Source organism: Xenopus laevis, chromosome 6S, assembly GCF_017654675.1.
Source record: "Xenopus laevis strain J_2021 chromosome 6S, Xenopus_laevis_v10.1, whole genome shotgun sequence".
NCBI classification, from domain to species: domain Eukaryota; kingdom Metazoa; phylum Chordata; class Amphibia; order Anura; family Pipidae; genus Xenopus; species Xenopus laevis.
This window is the reverse complement of record NC_054382.1, coordinates 1,554,241-1,576,382: the sequence shown is the minus strand read 5'-3', so window position 1 is coordinate 1,576,382 and position 22,142 is coordinate 1,554,241. Positions and strand designations below refer to the sequence as shown.

At 41.2% G+C, this 22,142-nt stretch overlaps 1 protein-coding gene and 1 long non-coding RNA gene across 8 annotated transcripts; one reads left to right on the top strand and one right to left on the bottom strand.

Moving 5' to 3' along the window:
- Positions 1-533: 533 nt before the first annotated feature.
- On the bottom strand, positions 534-19,288 carry LOC108695525 (gastrula zinc finger protein XlCGF57.1-like). 7 transcript variants are annotated; one of them, XM_041568157.1, is made up of 3 exons: positions 18,730-19,288; positions 14,208-14,427; positions 534-3,712 (listed from the first exon to the last, which is right to left on the bottom strand). In XM_041568157.1, exons 2-3 carry the CDS (start codon positions 14,279-14,281, stop codon positions 1,996-1,998), a joined length of 1,791 nt encoding a protein of 596 aa, XP_041424091.1. In that variant the 5' UTR covers positions 14,282-14,427; positions 18,730-19,288; the 3' UTR covers positions 534-1,995. The 7 variants fall into 7 exon arrangements, with proteins under 7 accessions (XP_041424091.1, XP_041424087.1, XP_041424089.1 ...); XM_041568153.1 differs by lacking the exon at positions 18,730-19,288 and adding an exon at positions 17,006-17,682; XM_041568155.1 differs by lacking the exons at positions 14,208-14,427; positions 18,730-19,288 and adding an exon at positions 7,780-8,791 and having other exon boundaries at positions 534-3,932.
- LOC121395213 lies at positions 8,573-11,073 on the top strand. The gene is made up of 2 exons (XR_005962339.1): positions 8,573-8,702; positions 9,455-11,073. It is a non-coding gene; the product is annotated as an uncharacterized LOC121395213 (long non-coding RNA).
- Positions 19,289-22,142: the final 2,854 nt, after the last annotated feature.

The window sequence follows — 22,142 nt, the reverse complement described above, 5'->3', positions numbered from 1 at the left end:
GCCTGGAGTTTGAGAATGCACATGGGGGGCCCGGAGTTCATGTATTCTTGTGGGGCCCAGAGGTTTGGAACCCAGTGGGCCCCCAATGTCCAGTGCGACCCTGTACACCAATGTGGTTGCACAGCCACAAACACCAGAAAACCCATCAGGCAATAATCCACCCCCTGTTGAACGGGCCACTGAAATATGTCGACGTTCAGCCCACACAAGCAACTTACCTAGACATCTGAATGACTATCTACTTTATCATGTTTCCAGGTTTTAAAGTGTAATAGAGGGGAGAAATGTTATGTATTTACATAAGCTAATATTGTAATATTTACACCGCACACCCGGAATTTTACTCACTTTCGCTGCTCTAGTGGTGCTGGTTATCCGTTGACCCGACAAGGCCCCTCAGCAACAGCAATTCCACAAACATGGATCCGCACACACTAGTTTTCCTGCAGTGGAGAAACCCCTTTCTTTTTATTTATATTTACCACCAATATAGCTTTACATAAACTAGCCATATATGCAAAGATTAAGTCATATGAAGTTTTGTATAATTTTCAGACCATGTGTGTATTGTCCCAACATTTTTCATACAATGGTGATTGGTTGTTTAGTCAATGGGATTCCTATTGGCTAATGATAATATATCTGCATGTATTGCCTATCGGACCATATCAATGGGTGACTGTCACTTCTATTGGTCAGACATAACTTTCCTATGATTGCTGCCACCGACAGAACATCATGAATAGAGGGGGTCAGAGGGTTATTAGAGAAGGACAGGTATGTATGAGGGTAACTCAGCAGAATGAGGAGGGAAAGTGAAAAGGTGAGTGTGGGGTAACTCAGGAGAATGAGTGAAATACATTGTTTATATTATTGTGTTTTAGGTACCACTGTATATGGGAAAATGACTACAGCCCTTGGTCGCTGAAACAAGAAAGTAAAAGAGAAGAAATGGCTTAGTATCTTTACACTTTGTCATTTAATAAAGTCCATATATTTTACATCTAAAAAAGGGGAGACATTTGTAAAGATAGTTGTTAAAAGGGGATATTATGGGCTGGGAGTATCCCTTAAATAATAACAGCTGCCATTACTTCTTAATAAATCATCATTGCACCCCCCGTACCCACACAATTTCCAAGCTCAAATTATTTTTGTCAATAGCTGGAGTTTTCCCAACTGTATTTCCAAGGAACTGATAAAAGAATTCTTGGTTAATACTTATACGGCCCCCAGGGGCCTGCGTCCTAGGTGGCACCAGTTATCAGCCCATTTGTCACTTGGGTCCCTGGGTGGCCAACAATTAGCCAAGTTCTCAGTCAGGAAAAAATGGACCATGTGCTCATGTCCCCATTCATGCTCTATTATACATATAAAATATACATTCATGCTCTATTATACATATAAAATATATATTCATGCTCTATTATACATATAAAATATACATTCATGCTCTATTATACATATAAAATATACATTCATGCTCTATTATACATATAAAACTGACCTGAATCTGCCATGAAAGGTTCAAAGGGGACATTAGTTTCTTAAAGGGATACTGTCATGGGAAAACATTTTTTTTTTCAAAATGCATCAAAATATTAATAGTTCTGCTCCAGCAGACTTATGTATTTAATCCATTTTTCAAAAGAGTAAACTGATATTTTTAATATTTAATTTTGAAATTTGTCATGGACTTAGATATACTGTCAGTTTCCTAAGTGCCCACAGTCATGTGCTCTGATGAACTTCAGTCACTCTTAACTGCTGCATTGCAAGATGGAGTGATATCACCCCCTTTCCTTCCCCCCCATCAGAAGAACAATGGGAAGGTAACCAGATAACAGCTCCCTGGTAGATATAAGAACAGCACTTAAAAATCCATGTCTCACTGCTACTCCTTCAGTTACATTGAGTAGGAGAAACAATGGTCTGTCAGAAAGCAGTTCCATCCTAAAGTGTGGATTATATAATGCCATTGAAGGCTGCCCTTTTTCAAGATACACTTGTCACGTTCTGTACATCGGAAAGTTTCCCTTTTATGTGAATTCTCTGGTGTTTGTTAAGGTACATCTTTATAGAGAAACATTTGCCACATTCTGTGCACATGAAAGGTTTCTCCTTTGAGTGAGTGACATAATGTCGTTGAAGGCCACTCTTATTAGAGAAAGGTTTGTCACATTCGGTGCACACAAAAGGTTTCTTCTCTGTGTGGGCCATAGAATGCTTCTGAAGGCTGGCTATTGTAAAGAAAGTTTTGCCACATTCGGTGCATGGGAAAGTTTCCCTTTTTATGTGAATTTTCTGGTGTCGAGTAAGGTTCATCTTCATAGAGAAACATTTGCCGCATTCAGTGCATGTGAATGGTTTCTCCCCTGTGTGGGTAACACAATGCTGCTGAAAGTAGAACTTTGTTAAGAAATATTTGCCACATTCTGTACACTGGAAAGTTTCCCTTTTTAAGTGAAAGCTCTTGTGTATGGCAAGGTATCTCTTTGTAGGGAAATGTTCGCCACATTCTGTACATGGGAACGTTTCAGTCCTTGTGTGAATTCTCCGGTGTTTGGTAAGATATTTCTTTTTAGAGAACTGTTTGCCACATTCTGTGCATGGGAAAAGAACGGGGAGAGACATATTCTTACATTCTGTGCATATGAACGGTTTCTCCTCAGTGTGAGTTGTGTGGAGAAGGTTTCTCTCATTTGAAAAGTTTTTCCTACATACTATACATGGGATTTTTTTTTCTTCTACATGACGTTGTATGTGTCGTTCAAGGTTTTTCTTACAAGACAATTGTTTTCCACATTCTGTACATGTAAAAGCTCCTGTGTGGACACTTATGTGAGAAGAAAGACTGTTCTTTGTAGAAAGTTTTTTCCCGCATTCTGTACATGCATAAGGTTTCTCCTCAGTGTGAACTCTCTGGTGTTTTTTAAGGTTAGTCTTTACAGTGAAACGTTTCCCACATTCTGTGCACATATAAGGTTTCTCCCCTGTGTGAATTCTCTGGTGTCTTTTAAGGTGTGACTCCGTCAGGAAACTTTTCCCACATTCTGCGCACATGTAAGGTTTCTCCCCTGTGTGAATTCTCTGGTGTATTTTCAGGTGTGATTTTGCCATGAAACTTCTCCCACATTCTGTGCATGTATAAGGTCTCTCCCCGGTGTGAATTCTTTGGTGAACTGTAAGGGTTCTCAGTAGAGTGAAACGTTGGTTACATTCTGTGCACTTGAAAGGTTTCTCTCCTGTGTGAATTTTCATGTGGCATTTAAGGAGACAATTTAGTATGAAACTTTTTCCACATTTTCTACACTTGAATGGTTTCTCTCCCGTGTGAGTTTTCAGGTGAATTTGAAGATTGTCATTTCTTGAAAATGTTTTCCCACATTCTGTGCATGTGAAAGGTTTCTCTCCTGTGTGAGTGCTCAGGTGAATACGAAGGTGCCCTTTTCTAGCAAATATTTTCCCACATTCTGTGCACTGGAACATTTTCTCCCCTGTGTGAATGCTCTGGTGATTTCTAAGGGCACTGTTTTCCCTGAAACGTTTCCCACATTCTGTGCACATAAATGGTTTCTCTCCTGTGTGAATTCTCATATGATATTGAAGGTGACTGTTGTGTGTAAATTTTTTCCCACATTCTGTGCACATAAATGGTTTCTCTCCGGTGTGAATCCTCATATGATTTTGAAGGTGACTGTTGTGAGTAAATGTTTTCCCACATTCTGAGCATTTGAATTGTTTTCTTACTGAGGGAAGTTCATTCTGGGAGTTGGGAATGTTCATTGTAATGATGGTGATTCTGAGTCTGATCCAGATGTTTCTTTCCAATGTGAGGATTTGCTGGTGTTGGAGAAGTTGCACAGTCTAATGGTCTCTTGTCTTTATCCAAAGAATCACAATCATTGGCTTCTGGGGCTTCTCTACCTCTTCTTTATTTGATGCAAATATGTAAAAGAGGAAAAGAAAAAACACTAATTATACAGTTGTCTTTCCTTATTTCTAAGAAGGAGATGATTTTGCTTTATGGCTGAGATTCCAGCTATCTGTATAACATTCAATCATAGGCGCCCATTGAAGAACTGAGTTAGAAGTACTTAATAAATATGTCCTACAAGTTTTAGGTCCTGTGGGGCCAAGTTTGACACTGTTCACCCTGAAACACAGAACAGAAGAAACGTTATGATTTATACCCTCCATACATGGGGCAGATATTGGAATATCTCTTAAGAGAATGGGGAAGTGTCAGGTGACATATATAAAGCCAATGAGAAAACATTGCAGTTTTTCTCCAGATTCCTTATGTAGAGCCTGTGTTGTCCCTTGTTCCCTCACTACAACTCCCAGCATGCCCAGAGAGCACACAGGGCCTGTAGCTGAGCAGAGCCATTTTGGTGCAGCATGTCTTTGGCTAAACACTATGGCTGATTAGAACATAATGGGGGGCATTAGATTGGATCAGTAGCACTGGCTCAGAGCTTTGTGCAGAGCAGCAGTGTGACATCCAATCATTTACCTCTCACTTCCCGATTCCCTGGGACTTCCTTTTCCACAGATTCTTCCCCCAATCCTCACATCAGCTTCCCAGGCTCCTAGTGTTCTTGTCACCAGTCAGTTTGGGGCCAATTCATCCCGGGGCCAGTGGCTAGAGTCTCTGCCAGGAGCACTGCCATTCACATGTGGCAGTTTATGGCAAACAAAGCTGAACTCACTGCCTGCTCCAGGGTTGACAGGTTTATATTTCAAAACCAGCCAAATACTATAAAAAAGTAGCCAAAGCCATTTTAAAAAGTAGCCCAGTTCATACACTGCCAATTCCCGTACGTTATACAGGTAACACAGTGAAGAGACCGGCAGTTGAAAGCACAGCAGGGCTTCCAGGAGGAATTAGTGTTCGAGGTTTTCTCAGTCAGTCAGGTTCCTCCTGCAGCAGCAACAGTGAATCCTGGGAAACGGGAGCTGGGCCAGTGGGGCATCAGTCTGTAATTACTGAGGCTGCTAATGGGGCAACCCCTCCTCCCTGACTAAATTAACATTTCAATCTCTCGCTCTAATGAAAGTCACCCCCCCCCTCCGCTGCCCCAAGAGCTGAGCCTTTGCTGCTGGGATTTCCCTTGTGCAGATGAAAAGGCCTCACCTCCCTCCTTGCCTGGGACTGGCAACCTTCCCCCTCTGTGTCTGCAGCCAGTTCTGGAGCTCACGCTGAGCTGACAGCCGCAGAGAGAAGTTGTGGAAGAGTCACATGACGGTGACAAGCCGCGACGTCTCCGCTAATTCACGCAGTGTCACAGCCAATCAGCACGCACAGTCCAACCAGCGCCGGCCCAGCAAAGCCGCGAGGGGAGTCTCCACCAGTGAACTGACGACTGACGTCACTAAAATTTACATGAAAACATTTGGGCGGGTTTTGAAAGTCCAAACCCACGACACCTATTAAAACTAGCCCAAAACTAGCCCAAAACTGGTGGGTTTGGACATTTACATTTCAAAACCAGCCAATTTGGCAGTAAACCAACCTGGTAACCCTGTTCTGTTCTGTGTGTGTAACTGCCACAAAATGGTGCTCTGGCCCCTCCCCCCAAGGAGGCAGGAGCTTCATGGTCCTAGTGCTGGTGGGATTTCCCAGTATTCAAATAACTTGCCCACAACCTGACAAAATATGGATTTAATGTGTCTGTGGGACAGGGGGTTTCTGTGCTGGAATATTTCAGTTGGTAACTGTTATGTATTTGCTTTGTTCATTTGTATGAAGTGAATTGATTGTGAAGGAAGTCAGAATGTTTCAGCCTTGGGAATAGTGGGAGGAGACTGGGAAGTCTGTGTGTGAAATAAAGATGGTGGACTGATAACAGTCTGTGACATAACAATAATAACAAGGACATAGGAACCCTCTGTGGAGCCCCCTGAAATGTTTCTGCAGCAGCTGAAGAGCCTGAAGTGACCTGGGATCTCTGGTATTCAGTGTCCAAAGAGGAAATCTCACAACATTTGAGAATTAGAAACGGGAAAAAATAGTTGCTGCGCGGTGAAATACACGCCCAAATACAAAATACACGCCTTTTTTACAAAAACACCCCCCTTTCTCTTGGTTACAATGGCAGCATCAGAGACACAGTCTCCTTCCCATATATATAAATACAAATATACAGAAAATAAATGTTCTGGGCACACAATAAGCTATACCCTCATACTGTACTGTCTAAGGGAATCAATATGGCACCTCCTCCTCCCATATGTATAAATACAAATATACAGAGAAGGAATGTTCTGGGCACACAATAAGCTATACCCTCATACTGTACTGTCTAAGGGAATCAATATGGCACCTCCTCCTCCCATATGTATAAATACAAATATACAGAGAAGGAATGTTCTGGGCACACAATAAGCTATACCGTCATACTGTACTGTCTAAGGGAATCAATATGGCACCTCCTCCTCCCATATGTATAAATACAAATATACAGAGAAGGAATGTTCTGGGCACACAATAAGCTATACCCTCATACTGTACTGTCTAAGGGAATCAATATGGCACCTCCTCCTCCCATATGTATAAATACAAATATACAGAGAAGGAATGTTCTGGGCACACAATAAGCTATACCCTCATACTGTACTGTCTAAGGGAATCAATATGGCACCTCCCTCCTCCCATATGTATAAATACAAATATACAGAGAAGGAATGTTCTGGGCACACAATAAGCTATACCCTCATACTGAACTGTCTAAGGGAATCAATATGGCACCTCCCTCCTCCCATATGTATAAATACAAATATACAGAGAAGGAATGTTCTGGGCACACAATAAGCTATACCCTCATACTGTACTGTCTAAGGGAATCAATATGGCACCTCCTCCTCCCATATGTATAAATACAAATATACAGAGAAGGAATGTTCTGGGCACACAATAAGCTATACCCTCATACTGTACTGTCTAAGGGAATCAATATGGCACCTCCCTCCTCCCATATGTATAAATACAAATATACAGAGAAGGAATGTTCTGGGCACACAATAAGCTATACCCTCATACTGTACTGTCTAAGGGAATCAATATGGCACCTCCTCCTCCCATATGTATAAATACAAATATACAGAGAAGGAATGTTCTGGGCACACAATAAGCTATACCGTCATACTGTACTGTCTAAGGGAATCAATATGGCACCTCCTCCTCCCATATGTATAAATACAAATATACAGAGAAGGAATGTTCTGGGCACACAATAAGCTATACCCTCATACTGTACTGTCTAAGGGAATCAATATGGCACCTCCTCCTCCCATATGTATAAATACAAATATACAGAGAAGGAATGTTGTGGGCATGGCTGAGCAGCCACAGACTTTAATGTTACAGGGAGTTTTAGCCTTGTAACATTGAGCTTCAAGCATACAGATATATACATATACCCAGCTGGAATCTTGGAATGAGCACTGCCAGGCACTTAAACTCATTTGAGGCAGCCCTGATACTGCTGTGGTGTAAAACTGCCCCTCCTCCACCCCCTCCCCCAAGTAACTTCAGCAAGAGCAGTGCTATAATGAATCTACAATGAACCTCCCCTCTGCTCATTCATTGTAGTTCTGCTCTTGCTGAAGGAATTAGGGGGAGGGGGTGGAGGAGGGGCAGTTGCAATTATTAGTTACCCCAAAGCAGTATCAGGGCTGCCTCAAATGAGTTCAACTTTAAGTGCCTGGCATGCTGGGCACATTCTTAAAGGACCAGTAACACCTTTTAGAGAACCCAGACAAAGTCAAAGTACTTACATTAATAACACCCAATTTGCAGCTGCATCCTGCTTTCTAGTAAGGGAAATGGAAAAAATTGAAACCGCAGCTTTCTCATGGAGTCCAAGGGGCCACGCCATCTTGTAGCACTAGAAAAGCATCTTCACCCCTGCCTGCGCGCCGCCGTGAGCCTCTTCCTGTTCTTCGGGTTCCATCTTCCTGTTTTGTGACGTCACTTCCGGAAGTGACGTCACATAGCAACCATTAGTTACCTGTAAGCGTCTTCTTGGCTGTCAAAGTCTAAGTGTTCTCCTTATGTTTCCTCAGCGTTCCTCTCTCGCTCAGCTTTTCCTCCACATACCACAGCTTTCCCCCCCTCCGTTCCTGTCTCCCAGCAGTGCCCTTCATATACAGCAGCCTGCCCCCATCTCCGTTATGTCTCCCTCAGTCTTTTCTTCCGCATGCTGCAGCCTTCCCCCACCTCTGTTCCTTTCTCCCAGCAGTGCCCTTCACATACAGCAGCCTGCCCCCACCTCCGTTACTGTCTCCCTCAGTCGTTTCTTCCGCATGCTGCAGCCTTCCCCGTTCCTGTCTCCCAGCAGTGCCCTTCACATACAGCAGCCTTCCCCCACCTCTGTATCCGTCTCTCTCAGCCTCCCCCCACCTCCTATCTCTCTCAACTTTCTTCCCGCATACTTTGGCGATCCTTAAATGCAGCCATTCCATCAGCTGTGCCTCTCCCCCGCGATCATCTGAAGCAGCCCTTACACGTGTGTGCCTCTCCCCCAGCCGTTGCGTGATCCACTGAAGCAGCCCTTCAATTGCCTGGTTCATGACGCGACTTCCGGAAGTCCTGTGAGGAGAGCTGTCGGGTGCGCGCTGATCGCCTTTTCGCCTTTTTTCAAAATGCATTGAAGAGCATGGAGGCGACATTTTTTGGTCAATTTTATGCTAAATCTGAGGTAAATACACAACATGCAGTGGGACATAAGTATTATTTGGAGGGTGTAGTTTGTATTTTTTGAATAAAAAAAAATGGTGTTACTGGTCCTTTAACTAGTCTATTGCATTGGGCTTCATTGGGCTAAACAAGGTCAGCAAACAGTTAAAGGGGTTGTTCACCTTTCAGTTAACTGTTAGTATGACATAGAGAGGGATATTCTGAGACAATTTGCAATTGGTTTTCATTTTTTTATTATTAATGTTTTTTTAGTTATTTAGCTTTTTATTCAGCCGCTCTCCAGTTTGCAGTCAGCCACCTGGTTGCTAGGGTCCAAATTACCCGAGCAACCATGAATTGATTTGAATGAGAATATGGAATAGGGGAGGGTCGGAACAGAAAGATTAGTAATAAAAAGTAGCAATAGCAATAAATGTGTAGCTTTAGAGAGGATTTGTTTTTAGAGGGGGTCAGTGACCCCCTTTTCAAAGCTAGAAGGCGTCAGGAAAAGAAGGCAAATAATTAAAAAACTATAATAAACAATGAAGACCAATTGAAAAGTTGCTTAGAATTGGCCATTCTATAACATACTAAAAGTTAACCTGAAGGTGAACCACCCCTTTAAGGTAATTTTGAAAGGTTAAAAAATAAGAAAAAGGGGAAATTACGCAACAAACAAACTTTAGTTGCGTTATTTTGTTTTTTCAAATTTTTACCTTACATATTACATTAACTAACCATACAAAAACTGAACCCCCTTTACATTTTGCTCAGTCAAACAACTCCAAGTTTCAGGTTTCAAGTTTAAAGCAGCAAACCAGCGTCACTGACACTCTTCAGCGCTGAGCTCTAGTCTTCCCACCACAACAGCACCAGCTGACCCGAAGTCAGAGTCACTGCTCCTCCGGAAGAAGGAAGAAGATCCATAAAACGGACTAAAGACGGCACCACAGGACATCTGCATTTTGCATCCGGGACAGCAGAACAGGCAGCATAAATCGGAACTTGTCCCGGGATGTGGAATGGTTGGGAAGTACTGTATGCTAAGAGGCCTGGAAATTTCAAAGCCTAAATGGAGAAGGGGTGCTCCATTTGGGTCAAGAAGTTTCCTCTCCCCAATTTGCCTCTAGGGTCTTGGTACCAGTCATTTTGTCTTGGCCTGGGGGTTCTGCTAAGATTTCTGCCTTTGTGGATTTTGTGGCTGTGGGGGAACTTCTTAGATGCTGCCTTTGCAGGAAGGCACAATATTTCCCTTATTCCTCCTGTTTGAATCTTAGCAATTGATAGGAGCCCACTTGGGTCTGGGCTGGTTACCCAAAAGTCTATGCCTATCCCCATATATATCAACAATATACATTTTGAAGAAATATCGCTCCACATTTTTGATGGTTCTTCCTCCTCTCCCTTAATTCTAGGGTTACCCTGGTTACAAAATCATAACCCACGTATAGATTGGGTATCTGGGAAGGTCATTCAGTGAGGGTCAAAATGTATGGGTTCCTCTATAAACTCCCTTCAGGTGGTTGCAGTAACCTCTTTAGAGGGGTTGCCTTCTGTTTATGAGGACTTCTCAGATGTTTTTTCAAAGAAGGCCGCTGAAACGCTACCACCCCATAGGCAGTATGACTGCCCCATTGACTTGGTTCCAGGGTCCACTCCCCCTAGAGGGAGAACATACCTTCTTTCCTTTCCTGAAGCTCAGGCTATGAAATATTACATTAAAGAGAACCCGGAGAGAGGTTTTAATAGACCCTCTAACTCTTCTGCAGGGGCTGGGTTCTTTTTCATGGGCAAGAAAGATGGGGGCTTCGCCCATGTATTGACTGTCATGGTCTTAATTAAGTGATGGTGAAAAAACGATTTCCCCTTCCTCTAATCATTGAGTTATTCAATCAAGTTAACAATGCCACAATTTAAACTAAACTTGATCTTAGAGGTGCGTAAAATCTCATTCGTATTAGGGAAGGGGATGAGTGGAAAACGGCCTTTAATACCAGGGATGGCGGTTACAAATATTTGGCCACGACATTTGGTCTTTGCAATGACCCTGCAGTTTTTCAGTACTTTGTAAATTACATTTTTGCAAAATTTTGTAGCATAAAAGTGGAACCTAGGCAGTACCCCTCGACAAAAGGTCCCCAAAAGATGAAGGCTGATACAATGAGTCTATTGGCTGATGTACAACATGATCTATTGAGTATAGAGAATATGAGACAGTACTAACATTTCTATACCGGAAAAGTAAGTTTTACAAAAATCCTTTTTGTATATTTTTTGTTATAGTAGTTCCTAAGTACGATGACCTGCACACCATGCTAAATGCCACATAGTAAACACAAATGGTTTTGATATGTTGTATATGTTAAAACAATAAACTTTGCCTTTAAAAAAACCTGTTGAAATCACGTAGAAGTCAATGGCAGGTGTCCCCTTTTACAACTGGAGGATCTTTCTTTGATTCGTGCTTTTAGAGGTTTTCAAGTTTTTTTCAACACTGATTTTATGCAACACAAAGTCGTAATTATTTGCAACAACTTGAAAAAGTCACAGTTTTCGTGTTTTTACAGTTCAGATTTCTAAATAAAGTTCATGATATTTGTGGTTTTAGAGAATGTGACTTCTAAAACCTCTAGAACCACGAAAATGAGAATGTTGATCAATAGATCTCCGTGCGTCTGTCTCTGCATGTTCTAACTTTCCACAATGGCGGCAGTTTATTATTCTCATATTGTGTTTTCAGCAAGAAAAATGCCTCAGGATTGTGCAGTGTGTCCCGGCCTGGAAAGATTAGCACAATTACTGCCGGACACCCAGGCCAGCTAAACTATAACTCACTCACTGCGGGATTCCATGTCCTCCCAATTCATCCAGTAATTATTTCTGTAGTTTAATCACTTTGCATTCATTTGATTATTTTTGCCTTTGATTTTGGTGTTGTTAAACTATACCTTCCTACACCAGTTCTTTAGCACTTTACAGACAATATTATGATCAGATCATCCTGATTGGCCAGTACATGGATGTCTACAGTGTTGGACTGGCCCACCGGCATACCAGGAAAAGTCCCGGTGGGCCACGGTGTTAATGACCCCTCATGCTGCTAAACATTTGGCCTATTTCATGGCCATTCCCTATTTCTATGAGAACAAAGTAGCTAAATAGATGGAATAATAGATTATAGTCTGTAAGAATAGAGACTAAGAGAATAGAGGTTGAGCAGAAGTACTGAGGTTTGGCCCCTGGTTTAAGGTTTTTTGGTGGATCCCTGGTGTCCCAGTCTGACAGAAGTTTGTAAAAATGGTTGTGCAAATGGGATATTATGGGCTGAGAATATTCCTTAAATAATAACACCTTCCATCATCATCATCATCCCACCCCAACACACACAACACAAATGCCAAGGCCAATTTTATTTTGTCAACAGCTGGTTGGAGATTTCCCCACTGTATTTCCAGGGAATTGGCAAAACAATTCTTGGTTAAGAGAGAACGGTCACTAAATATAAAACCTAAAATTATTCTCAGCGTTATTATTACTTTTATTAGTGCAGTAAAATGTGTCAATTCGCAGCTAATTTGTACGTAAATCACACTTTGTTATCTTTGTCTTCTACATCTTCTCCACACTAACCAATGTCAATTCCTATATTCTTTGGTCTTCTCAAGATACTGTTAATCCTTAAATCTCCCACCCCCTGATCCCCAAGTCACAGACTTGCCAGTATTGGCCCCATCTATTAGCCAATTATCATCTGGGTCCCTGGGTGGAATGCCCGGCCAACAAATATCCTGGGGCCTCAGTCAGGAATAAATGGCCCATGCACCCATGTTGAATGTTGCCACATTCTGTACATGGGAAAGTTTCCATTTAATGTGAATTATCTGGTGTCTGCTAAGGCTTCTCTTTGTAGAGTAATATTTGCCACATCCTGTGCATGTGAAAGGTTTCTCCCCTGTGCGAGTAATAAAATGCTGCTGGCCCTTGTAAAGAAAAGTTTGGCACATTCTGTACATGGGAAAGTTTCTGGTGTCTGTTAAGGTATATTTTTGTACAGAAATATTGCCAAATTCTGTGCCCTGTGTGGGCCATAGAATGTTTCTGAAGGCCGGCTTTTGTAAAGAAAGATTTGCCACAATTGGTGAATGGGAAAGTTTCCCTTTTTATGTGAATTCTCTGGTCTCTCTTAAAATTCTTCTTTATAGAGAAACATTTGCCAAATTCAATGGATATGAAAGGTTTCTCCCCTGTGTGGGTAACACAATGCTGCTGAAAGTAGAAACGTTTGCCACACTGGAAAGTTTCCCATTTTAAGTGAATTCTCCGGTGTGTGGCAAGGTATTTGTAGGGCAATGTTTGCCGCATTCTGTGAATTTGACCGTTGTGTCAATTTCTTGGTTTATGGTAAGGTTTCTGAATTTAGAGAACTGTTGCCAGATTCTGTGAAAGAAATGAGTGAGACATAGTCTTACATTCTGTGCATATGAAAGGTTTCTCCCCAGTGTGAGTTGTGAGGGGGTAGAGAAGGTTTCTCTTATTAGAAAAGACTTTCCCACATATTGTGCAGGTAATTATTTTTTCTTCTAAGTGAAGTTGTATGTGTCGCTCAAGGGTTTCTTTACGAGACAATTGTTTCCCACATTCTGTACATGTAAAAGCTCCTGTGTGGACACTTATGTGAGAAGAAAGTTGGTTCTTTGTAGAGAAGCTTTTCCCACATTCTGTACATGCATAAGGTTTCTCCTTAGTGTGAACTGTCTGGTGTTTTTTAAGAGCGCTCTTTACAATGAAACTTTTGCCACAGTCAGTGCACATATAAGGTTTCTCCCCAGTGTGAACTCTTTGGTGTCTTTTACGGTATGAGTCTTCCATAAAACTTTTCCCACAGTCAGTGCACATGTAAGGTCTCTCCCCCGTGTGAATTCTTTGGTGAACTTTAAGGGTTCCAAGTCGAATGAAACATTGGTCACATTCTGTGCACTTGAAAGGTTTCTCTCCTGTGTGAGTTCTCAGGTGACTATGAAGACTGTCTTTTCTTGTAAATCTTTTCCCACATTCTGTGCATGTGAAAGGTTTCTCCCCCGTATGAGTTCTTTGGTGTATATTAGAGTCGGTTTTTGTTGTAATTTTTTCCCCATGTTTCTCCCCCGAATGCATTCTCTGGTGTTGTCTAAGGGCACTTCTTTCCCTGAAACATTTCCCACATTCTGTGCACTTGCATGGTTTCTCTCCTGTGTGAATCCTCTGGTGTCTTCTAAGGGTACTGTTTTCCCTGAAACATTTCCCACATTCTGTGCACTTGCATGGTTTCTCTCCTGTGTGAATTCTCAAGTGATAATTAAGGAGGGGTTTCGCTGAAAATGCTTTCCCACATTCTGCACATTGGTAGGGTTTCTCCCCTGTGTGAATTCTCTGGTGTTGTTTAAAGGTACTGCTTAACCTGAAACATTTCCCACATTCTGTGCAATGATATGGTTTCAATCCTGTGTGAAGTCTGATATGAATATGAAGGTCCCCTTTTTTTACAAATGTTTTCCCACATTCTGAGCATTTGAATTGTTTTCCTACTGAGGGAAGTTCCTTCTGGGAGTTGGGAATGTTCATTGTAATGATGGTGATTCTGAGTCTGATACAGATGTTTCTTTCCAATGTGAGGATTTGCTGGTGTTGGAGAAGTTGCACAGTCTAATGGTCTCTTGTCTTTATCCAAAGAATCACAATCATTGGCTTCTGGGACTTCTCTACCTCTTCTTTATTTGATGCAGATAAAAAGGAAAACAATTAATTTTGAACATGATTCATTGTAAAAATGTTAATAAAGGAAAACATTAAGTGCCAGCTGTTTCTTTTTGGTCCCAAAAGCCGGACAAATAAAGTGTTCCTTTAAACTTCAAATACATCTGATAAGTAGAGTGACCAGTGCTTAATAGGAGTACGGGAAGAATAGAAAAAATAAAAACAAAAACATATATTCACTAAGATTCGTAGTTGCGCCAGGCGTAACTTTGCCTCACTTCGCCAGGTGTAGTTTCGCCAGCGCTTCGCAAATTCACTAAAATCCAAAGTTGCGCTCAGGGGTAGCGTAAGGTTGTGCAGTTGCGCTAGCGTTGATTCGCGAAGCGAAGTTACGCTAGCGATGGTTAATTTGCATACGGCGCCAAATTCTAATTTCAATGGAGGAATACGTAGAATAACTACAAATGCCTGGGAAACCTTCAAATCATCAAATAAAATTTTATTTTGCCCTACACATGTGCCCACTGTATAGTTTAGTTGCCATGAGTCAGGAAATGTAGGGGGGAAGGAGGGGAGCCCCAAAAAATTTTTCAATCTTTTTCAGCCTATCACCCATAATATAGAAAAAACGCCAGCGTTTTTTGGGACTTAGAAAATTTTTTAACTTTTTTTGAAGAAATCACTATCTAATCTATTGCGCTTCACCTGGTCTGAGGTGGCGAAGGAAGTCTAGCGTAAAAGGTAGCGTTCAGTACACCACGCGCGTTAGTGAATTTGCGTAGTTACATCTATTGCGCAAATTCACCAGGCGTAAGGGTGCGAAGTAACACTAGCGAAGTTAGCCAGCGTCCATTAGTGAATTTGCAAAGTAACGAAAATGGCCAACGCTAGCGAATTGACGCTAGCGTTAGGCGCATAGTGAATTTGCCCCATATAGTGTAGGATTCTTCATTTCCAACGTGATTATAAAACTACCTTGTGAGTTGCAATTCCACCCAATTGACTATATACCTATATATATCTGTAATGCTTGTAATTTATCATATGTGAGCTAAAGTTCAGTGCTCTTTTGTCAACAATTTAAAAATATATCAATTAAAAGTGATTGCTATTTAGTGTTTTCTTCTTTTTTTCTGTGATATAAAGTGCTCCACTCCAAGTGATCTACCTAACTACTTACAACGACTATGAAGAAAAAATTCACTAAATAGCAAGCACTTTCATTTATATCTTATTTTTTAATTTTGTTTTTATTTTTTTTGACACAAGAGCACCGGACTTTAGCTCACATATGATATGCGCTATTAAAATATGGTGATAGATTACAAGCATCACATATAAATTGTCAATTGGGTAGAACTGCAACTCACACGGTCGTTTTATAATCACGTTGGAAATAAAGAATCCTACACTATATATGTTTTTATTTTTACCTTTTCTATTCCTCCCCTGCTCGTATTGAGTCCGAAATATTGTATTATGACATCTGTGCTTTGCTTTTGTATTTCAGCTACCGGAGTATTTTTTTTTTTTTTAAATATAGTTTATTGTGATCGCAACATGCAGTGAAATGCCTCCTGATCCACTTTTTTAGACTGTGCAAAGTTAAAACGTACTAGTTAAATACTACAGCTAAGTACAAAAATGATTTTAAATAAAAAAAAAAAAATTCAACATTTTTTAAAATGAATTATAGCAGCAGAGCATACGTAATACAAGATGAACCATGTTATTTATATAAGTGACAGTGAGTGAAGATTGTATAACAACAGCAGTGCAGTACAGTATAGTACACTAAATAACCAATGATAACAATGTAAGGCTGCCTCTGTAATGGGTACAGAATAAATAGACATTGATTTTACTTCTCTGCTCACTGAGGGGCAGATTTATCAAAGGTCGAGGTACATTTTCGAAGTTAAAAACGTTGAATTTCAAGCTATTTTTTGTGTACTTCCACTAGGGAATGGTCCAACTTCGATTCGAATTTGAAAAAAACTTAAATTTATTTGTACTGTCTCTATAAAACTTTGACTTCGATCATTCACCATCTAAAACCTGCCGAATTGCTGTTTTAGCCTATGGGGGACCGACTAGAACCTATTTGAGTCAATTAGGTTCAAAACTTTTTTGGGGGAAAAACTTTGAATCAAATTCGATCGAATGCGTTGTTCCTTTGATCGTACCATTAGAATTTGGCCGAATATGGACCTCCAAAAAAAACTTCAACTTCACTTCCATTGGTCTTTTTGAAATCGAATTTTGAAGTTTTTTCAATTCGAAACTCGACCCTTGATAAATATGCCCGAGTGTCTGCTCACAATATACACAACTGAATCTGCTCCCCCAGCTGAAGTCTCAGGCCACTGTACCTGCTCCTGTACAGCCTGTGTTGTCCCTTGTTCCCTCACTACAACTCCCAGCATGCCCAGAGAGCACACAGGGCCTGTAGCTGAGCAGAGCCATTTTGGTGCAGCATGTCTTTGGCTAAACACTATGGCTGATTAGAACATAATGGGGGGCATTAGATTGGATCAGTAGCACTGGCTCAGAGCTTTGTGCAGAGCAGCAGTGTGACATCCAATCATTTACCTCTCACTTCCCGATTCCCTGGGACTTCCTTTTCCACAGATTCTTCCCCCAATCCTCACATCAGCTTCCCAGGCTCCTAGTGTTCTTGTCACCAGTCAGTTTGGGGCCAATTCATCCCGGGGCCAGTGGCTAGAGTCTCTGCCAGGAGCACTGCCATTCACATGTGGCAGTTTATGAGAAACAAAACTCACTGCCTGTTCTGTGTGTGTAACTGCCACAAAATGCTGCTCTGGCTCCTCCCCCCAAGGAGGCAGGAGCTTCATGGTCCTAGTGCTGCTTGGATTTTCCAATATTCAAATAACTTGCTAACAACCCTGCAAAATACGGATTTAATTTGTCTGTGGCACAGGGGGTTGTGTGCTGGAATATTTCAGTTGGTAACAAAGTACCAGAATGCACCTCTGTTGTGTTCATTCACCTAAATGGAACCAATTCAGCCCATATATTTTGTATGGATAGATCAGCTGAAAATGGCCAATAGCAGCGCTGAAATCTAGCGACCCCAGAGCCAGGCCAAGTAGTATTGCCCCCCTTTATATGGCAGGGGAGAAACACTGTGTCACTGTCCTTAATTGCACTCAGACTTGTAGCAGAATTATGGGGGAGCGGAGGAGATGGGGGAGTCTACTGACGGCAGGAATATCACAAGATTTGGAGTAGTGACAGTCTTGTAAACTGACAAATATATATACTATATATATATCCAGGACCGCCATCAGAAATCGCAGGGCCCCATACGACAAAATTTTCTGGGCCCCCTGGGCTGCACCCACCGCAAGCCCCACCGACAGGTCCGCCCTCCCCACCCCACAGGTCTGCCCCCCACCACACAGTAAAAAAACAAAAAAAACATTGGTGGCTAGGGTTCCCACATGTTAATAAAAAATAAAAAGATATTGGTGGTCAGGGCCCCCCATAAAAAAACATTTGTGGCCAGGGCCCCCCATTAAAAAATATTGGTGGCTAGGACCCCACATGAGAAAATATATATTGGTGGCCAAGGCCCCCCCCCCACATTATCAGAAAATTGGTGGCCAGGGCCCCTTAAACGTCCATTTTTTCCCGAAGTCAGCAGCTCTAAGAAAGATGGGGGGCCCGGCTAATCAAGAAAGTGTGCCGTGGCCAGGCCCCCCTTACCCTCGGTACCCCTACAACTCTCCCCCCTGATGGCTGCCCTGTATATATCACACAGGGATGGTGGGTGACTGGGATGGTGGGTACATTGAGAAAGGAGATTGGAGACCCCAGAAATGACTGTATTCTGTATCTTCACAGATTCCTCCACATGGAAACAGCACAATGAGAGTCTCCACTGCACCCGGCACTCACTTTTGGGAATATACCTGCCCCTGTACTTCACAACTCTCTGATTATTATATAGAACAATCACTATACCAGACTAGCATCCCAGTCTCCTCCCACTATTCCCAAGGCTACAACATTCTGATATCCTTCAAAAGTAATTAACTTTATACAACTTAAAACAACTTGTGCAAATACATAACATTTCTCCCCTCTATTATTCTTCAAAACCTGGAAACATTATAAAGTACATAGTCAGCCAGACGCCTAGGTAAGTTGTTGGTGTGGGTTGAACTTTGGTGAATTTCTCTGGTCCATTCAATAAGGGGTGAAGTATTGCCTGATGGGTTTCCTTGTATTTAGGGCTGTGCAACCACATTGGTGTCTCATTCCAGAAATGGCAGTTAGAAGTAGTGTCTTACCCCTATGAAGGCTCAGGAACTGGTTCTATTCTGCTCACATGCCAAGTAGATCCATCCTTTAATTAGTAGGTTACTTTTCCCAACTGACTGTAAATCTGAATGGGGTCAGACCTTATGGGATCATATTTTGATCTTGTTGATCTTGTGTATCTCATTTTGGGTTAAAGGAGTTGTTCACCTTCCAACACTTTCAGTTCAGTTGGCTTCAGCTTGCTCACCAGAAATAAAAACATTTTTCAATTACTTTCTATTTTCTATTTGCGACCATTTTTGTATCTTTCTGTAAAAAGTCAAATACTGCATTTTGTTCAGTCACAGTGGTGTCAGGCTGGTAGTACTGATAAATCAGAATCTTCTTTTGAAAGTAAGTGCCTTCAATCCTAAAGAATGCAAAATGTCTATGTCTTATCTTGTAAGAAAGGAATGCGGCTATAATGGTTCAATAGAAGTGTTGGTGTTGAGGTGGGTATGAAAAGACCTGCTTCTTACCTATCTGGGACAGCCGAAACATTTATCAGATTCAAGGAAGCCAAAGGTATTGCAGCAAGCAGTAAAAAGAATCCAAAATTATTTTTTAAATATGTAAATAGCAGGAAGGGATGGGAAGCTTAATATTAGTGGGGGGTCAGCTGGTTGATGAGAAGAGAGAAAAAGCAGAGATTCTGAACTGTTATTTTTTGTCTGTTCACACAAATGAGGAACCAGTTAATGAAAGTTTCCTCCTTGATAGTCCCAATCCTGGTAATACAACTAATGATGCATGGTTGATGCAAAAGGAAATTCAAAAGAGACTACAACAATTAGAAAAACAGAGATCTGTCCAGGACAGGATGGTATTTATTCCGACTCCAATTGCTGTGATAGTAGCGGATTTCCCCCTGAGACCTCTCTACCTGGCCTGTATGGAGCTAGTACAACCACTATGGGCAATCTTTAACCAGTTGGGGCAATCATCAGATACTTAGAATCCACAAAGATTCTTTATTTGGGGTGGTTGGACAAATATTGGAGGTCAAAAGGAATATTTCTGTTCCTAACACCTGGAGCAGCTCCTAACTCATGGTGCACATTGGCCATTCATAACCAGAAGTCTTACCACAAGGGGCATTTTGCAAGGAATTATCACAGTTCTCTATAGGAGTCACTTTCTTGGCTTCCCCAGGCAGCCATTTCATCTGGAAGTGAGCCACTGGGAACTATAGTAGGGCCAATTAAAGTACTGTTATTTGGCTGAACACAGCTCCCCAATTGATCAACATGACAGCGCCATTCCTGCCCATCTTTGCAATGTACCCTGTATGACATGGGTCCAGTAACTTCCGTTATTACTGCAGGGACCCACTTTGGACCAGCCTATAATTCCTAGCATGCTCTGGATCATTAGAAGCAAATGTACATAAAGTCTTAAGGTGGCAATAGATGTTATAGTTACCTAGGAAAGATTGTTAATTTTTAAATACTATCTATTAGAGCTCAATTATCAGATATACAGTACAGGTAGAAACAATATCTGTATCTGACAATTTTGCACTAACAATGGCCGATGTTTGGGTGCCTGCAATGGCATGAGTCAACCAATATCCAAGTCTTCTACCGATATCTGTCGGCTTGTCTCCAGCCATAGGCACACCAAATATCATACAAAATGATTGGTGTATCTATGGCCAACTTTAGAGGACAAGGCTCTTTTGCCTCTCTATATCCTCAGTTATGTCTGGATTAAAATGGTCAAGACAAGTTTTAAGGTGCCACCCCATAAACAGGGCTGACACCTGGACATGGAGTAACATGCTGAGCCAAAAGAAATCGAGCAAGTCTGTTGACCAGTCCCTGGTAGTATATCCTTTGTAGTTTGAACCATTCTTTCAGCTTGTCCATTCCTCATAATAAACACCCTTAATGAGCAGACTGTTAATTTTGGTGTCTTAAATATGGTCTGAACTCTTCAGACAACTTTTCATTTGTCTATTCCTTCCATACCCAGTTGAGAAGATGAGATAGGATTGGATACTTTGCCTTCATAAAAACAATCTCAGTAGCTTTCAGTGGTGAATCAGGGAGGGATTCCAGCATTAGTACTTCAAATAAAGGTGGTAGTGAGCAGTCTGAAATTTATAAAGGCAAGTGACTCAGAGCAACAGCATTTAAAATTAATTTTCTAGGTTTGTAAGCAGGGGTGTAATCTTAAGCATTTAGCATTATACTCCATCTCAGCATTGGAGATGACATAACATTAGGAGTAGGAATATCTTTTGGACCTGCACTTCACACAACCCAACTTATCAACTGACAGAGTCACATCCAAAAATTTAAATTCTGGGTGTACTAAATATACTGTATATGTGAGTCTGCAATTAAATTTATTGGAATTCAAAGTTTGTATAGAGGTCATGAGTAACTCTACTGTGTCTGTCCAGAGATGTACCAAATTAACACATATTGAGTAAAATGTGTCATATCATCAATTGTCAATTGTAAAGAGTCCACCAAATTAATTGTAGGAGTCACTATAGACCCCCTAATGTAAGTGACGAGGAGGAGGCAAAGCTCCTGATGCAAATAGAAAAGGCTGCTAGTTTGGGTAAAGTAATGATAATGGGGGATTTTAATTAGCCAGATGTTGATTGGAGCAAAAGTACTGCCAGATCAGTTGATGGGAACAAGTTTATAAACTGTTACATGACAATTTTATGGCACAGGTTGTTGAGGAGCCAACCAGAAAAAATGCTATTGTGGATCTAGTGATCTCTAATGAGCCAGAACTTATAGCAAATGTGCAAGTCATTGAACCCCTGGGTAATAGTGACCATAATGTTATATCATTTAATGTCTGGTGCAAAAAACAAATATATACTGGGGCAACAAAAACCAGGAATTTCATAAAAGCTAATTTTAGTGCCTTGAGGGCTGCCCTACAGAGTATTGATTGGGGCATTACATTTTCTGCTAAATACACAGAACAGAAATGGTTGTCATTTATTTAAAATTAATTAAATTGTCACTGTTCTCAATTTATTCCCTTAAGAAGCACATGTAGAAGCACCAAGAATCACCCTATGTGGCTTAATATAGAAGTAAAAAAAATTAATAGGAAAGAAGAGAAAGCCATTTAAAAACTGTGTGGAAAGAAACTGCATTTAATGAATACAAACACTATAATAAATGTTGTAAAACCTAGGGATTGGAGGAAAGCTGATGTAATTTCAGTATTTAAAAAGGGATTATGATCTCAGACTGGCAATTATAGACCAGTAAGTTTGACATCTGTGGTGGGGAAATTATTAGGCTTGTTTATGGAACATGTTGAAAATTTTGCCCTACTGAATGGCATTATGAGCAGCAATCAGGGGAGGGTATTGTAAGTAATGTATCAGTGTTTGCAGATGAGACAAAACTATCAGCCCAATTAATTC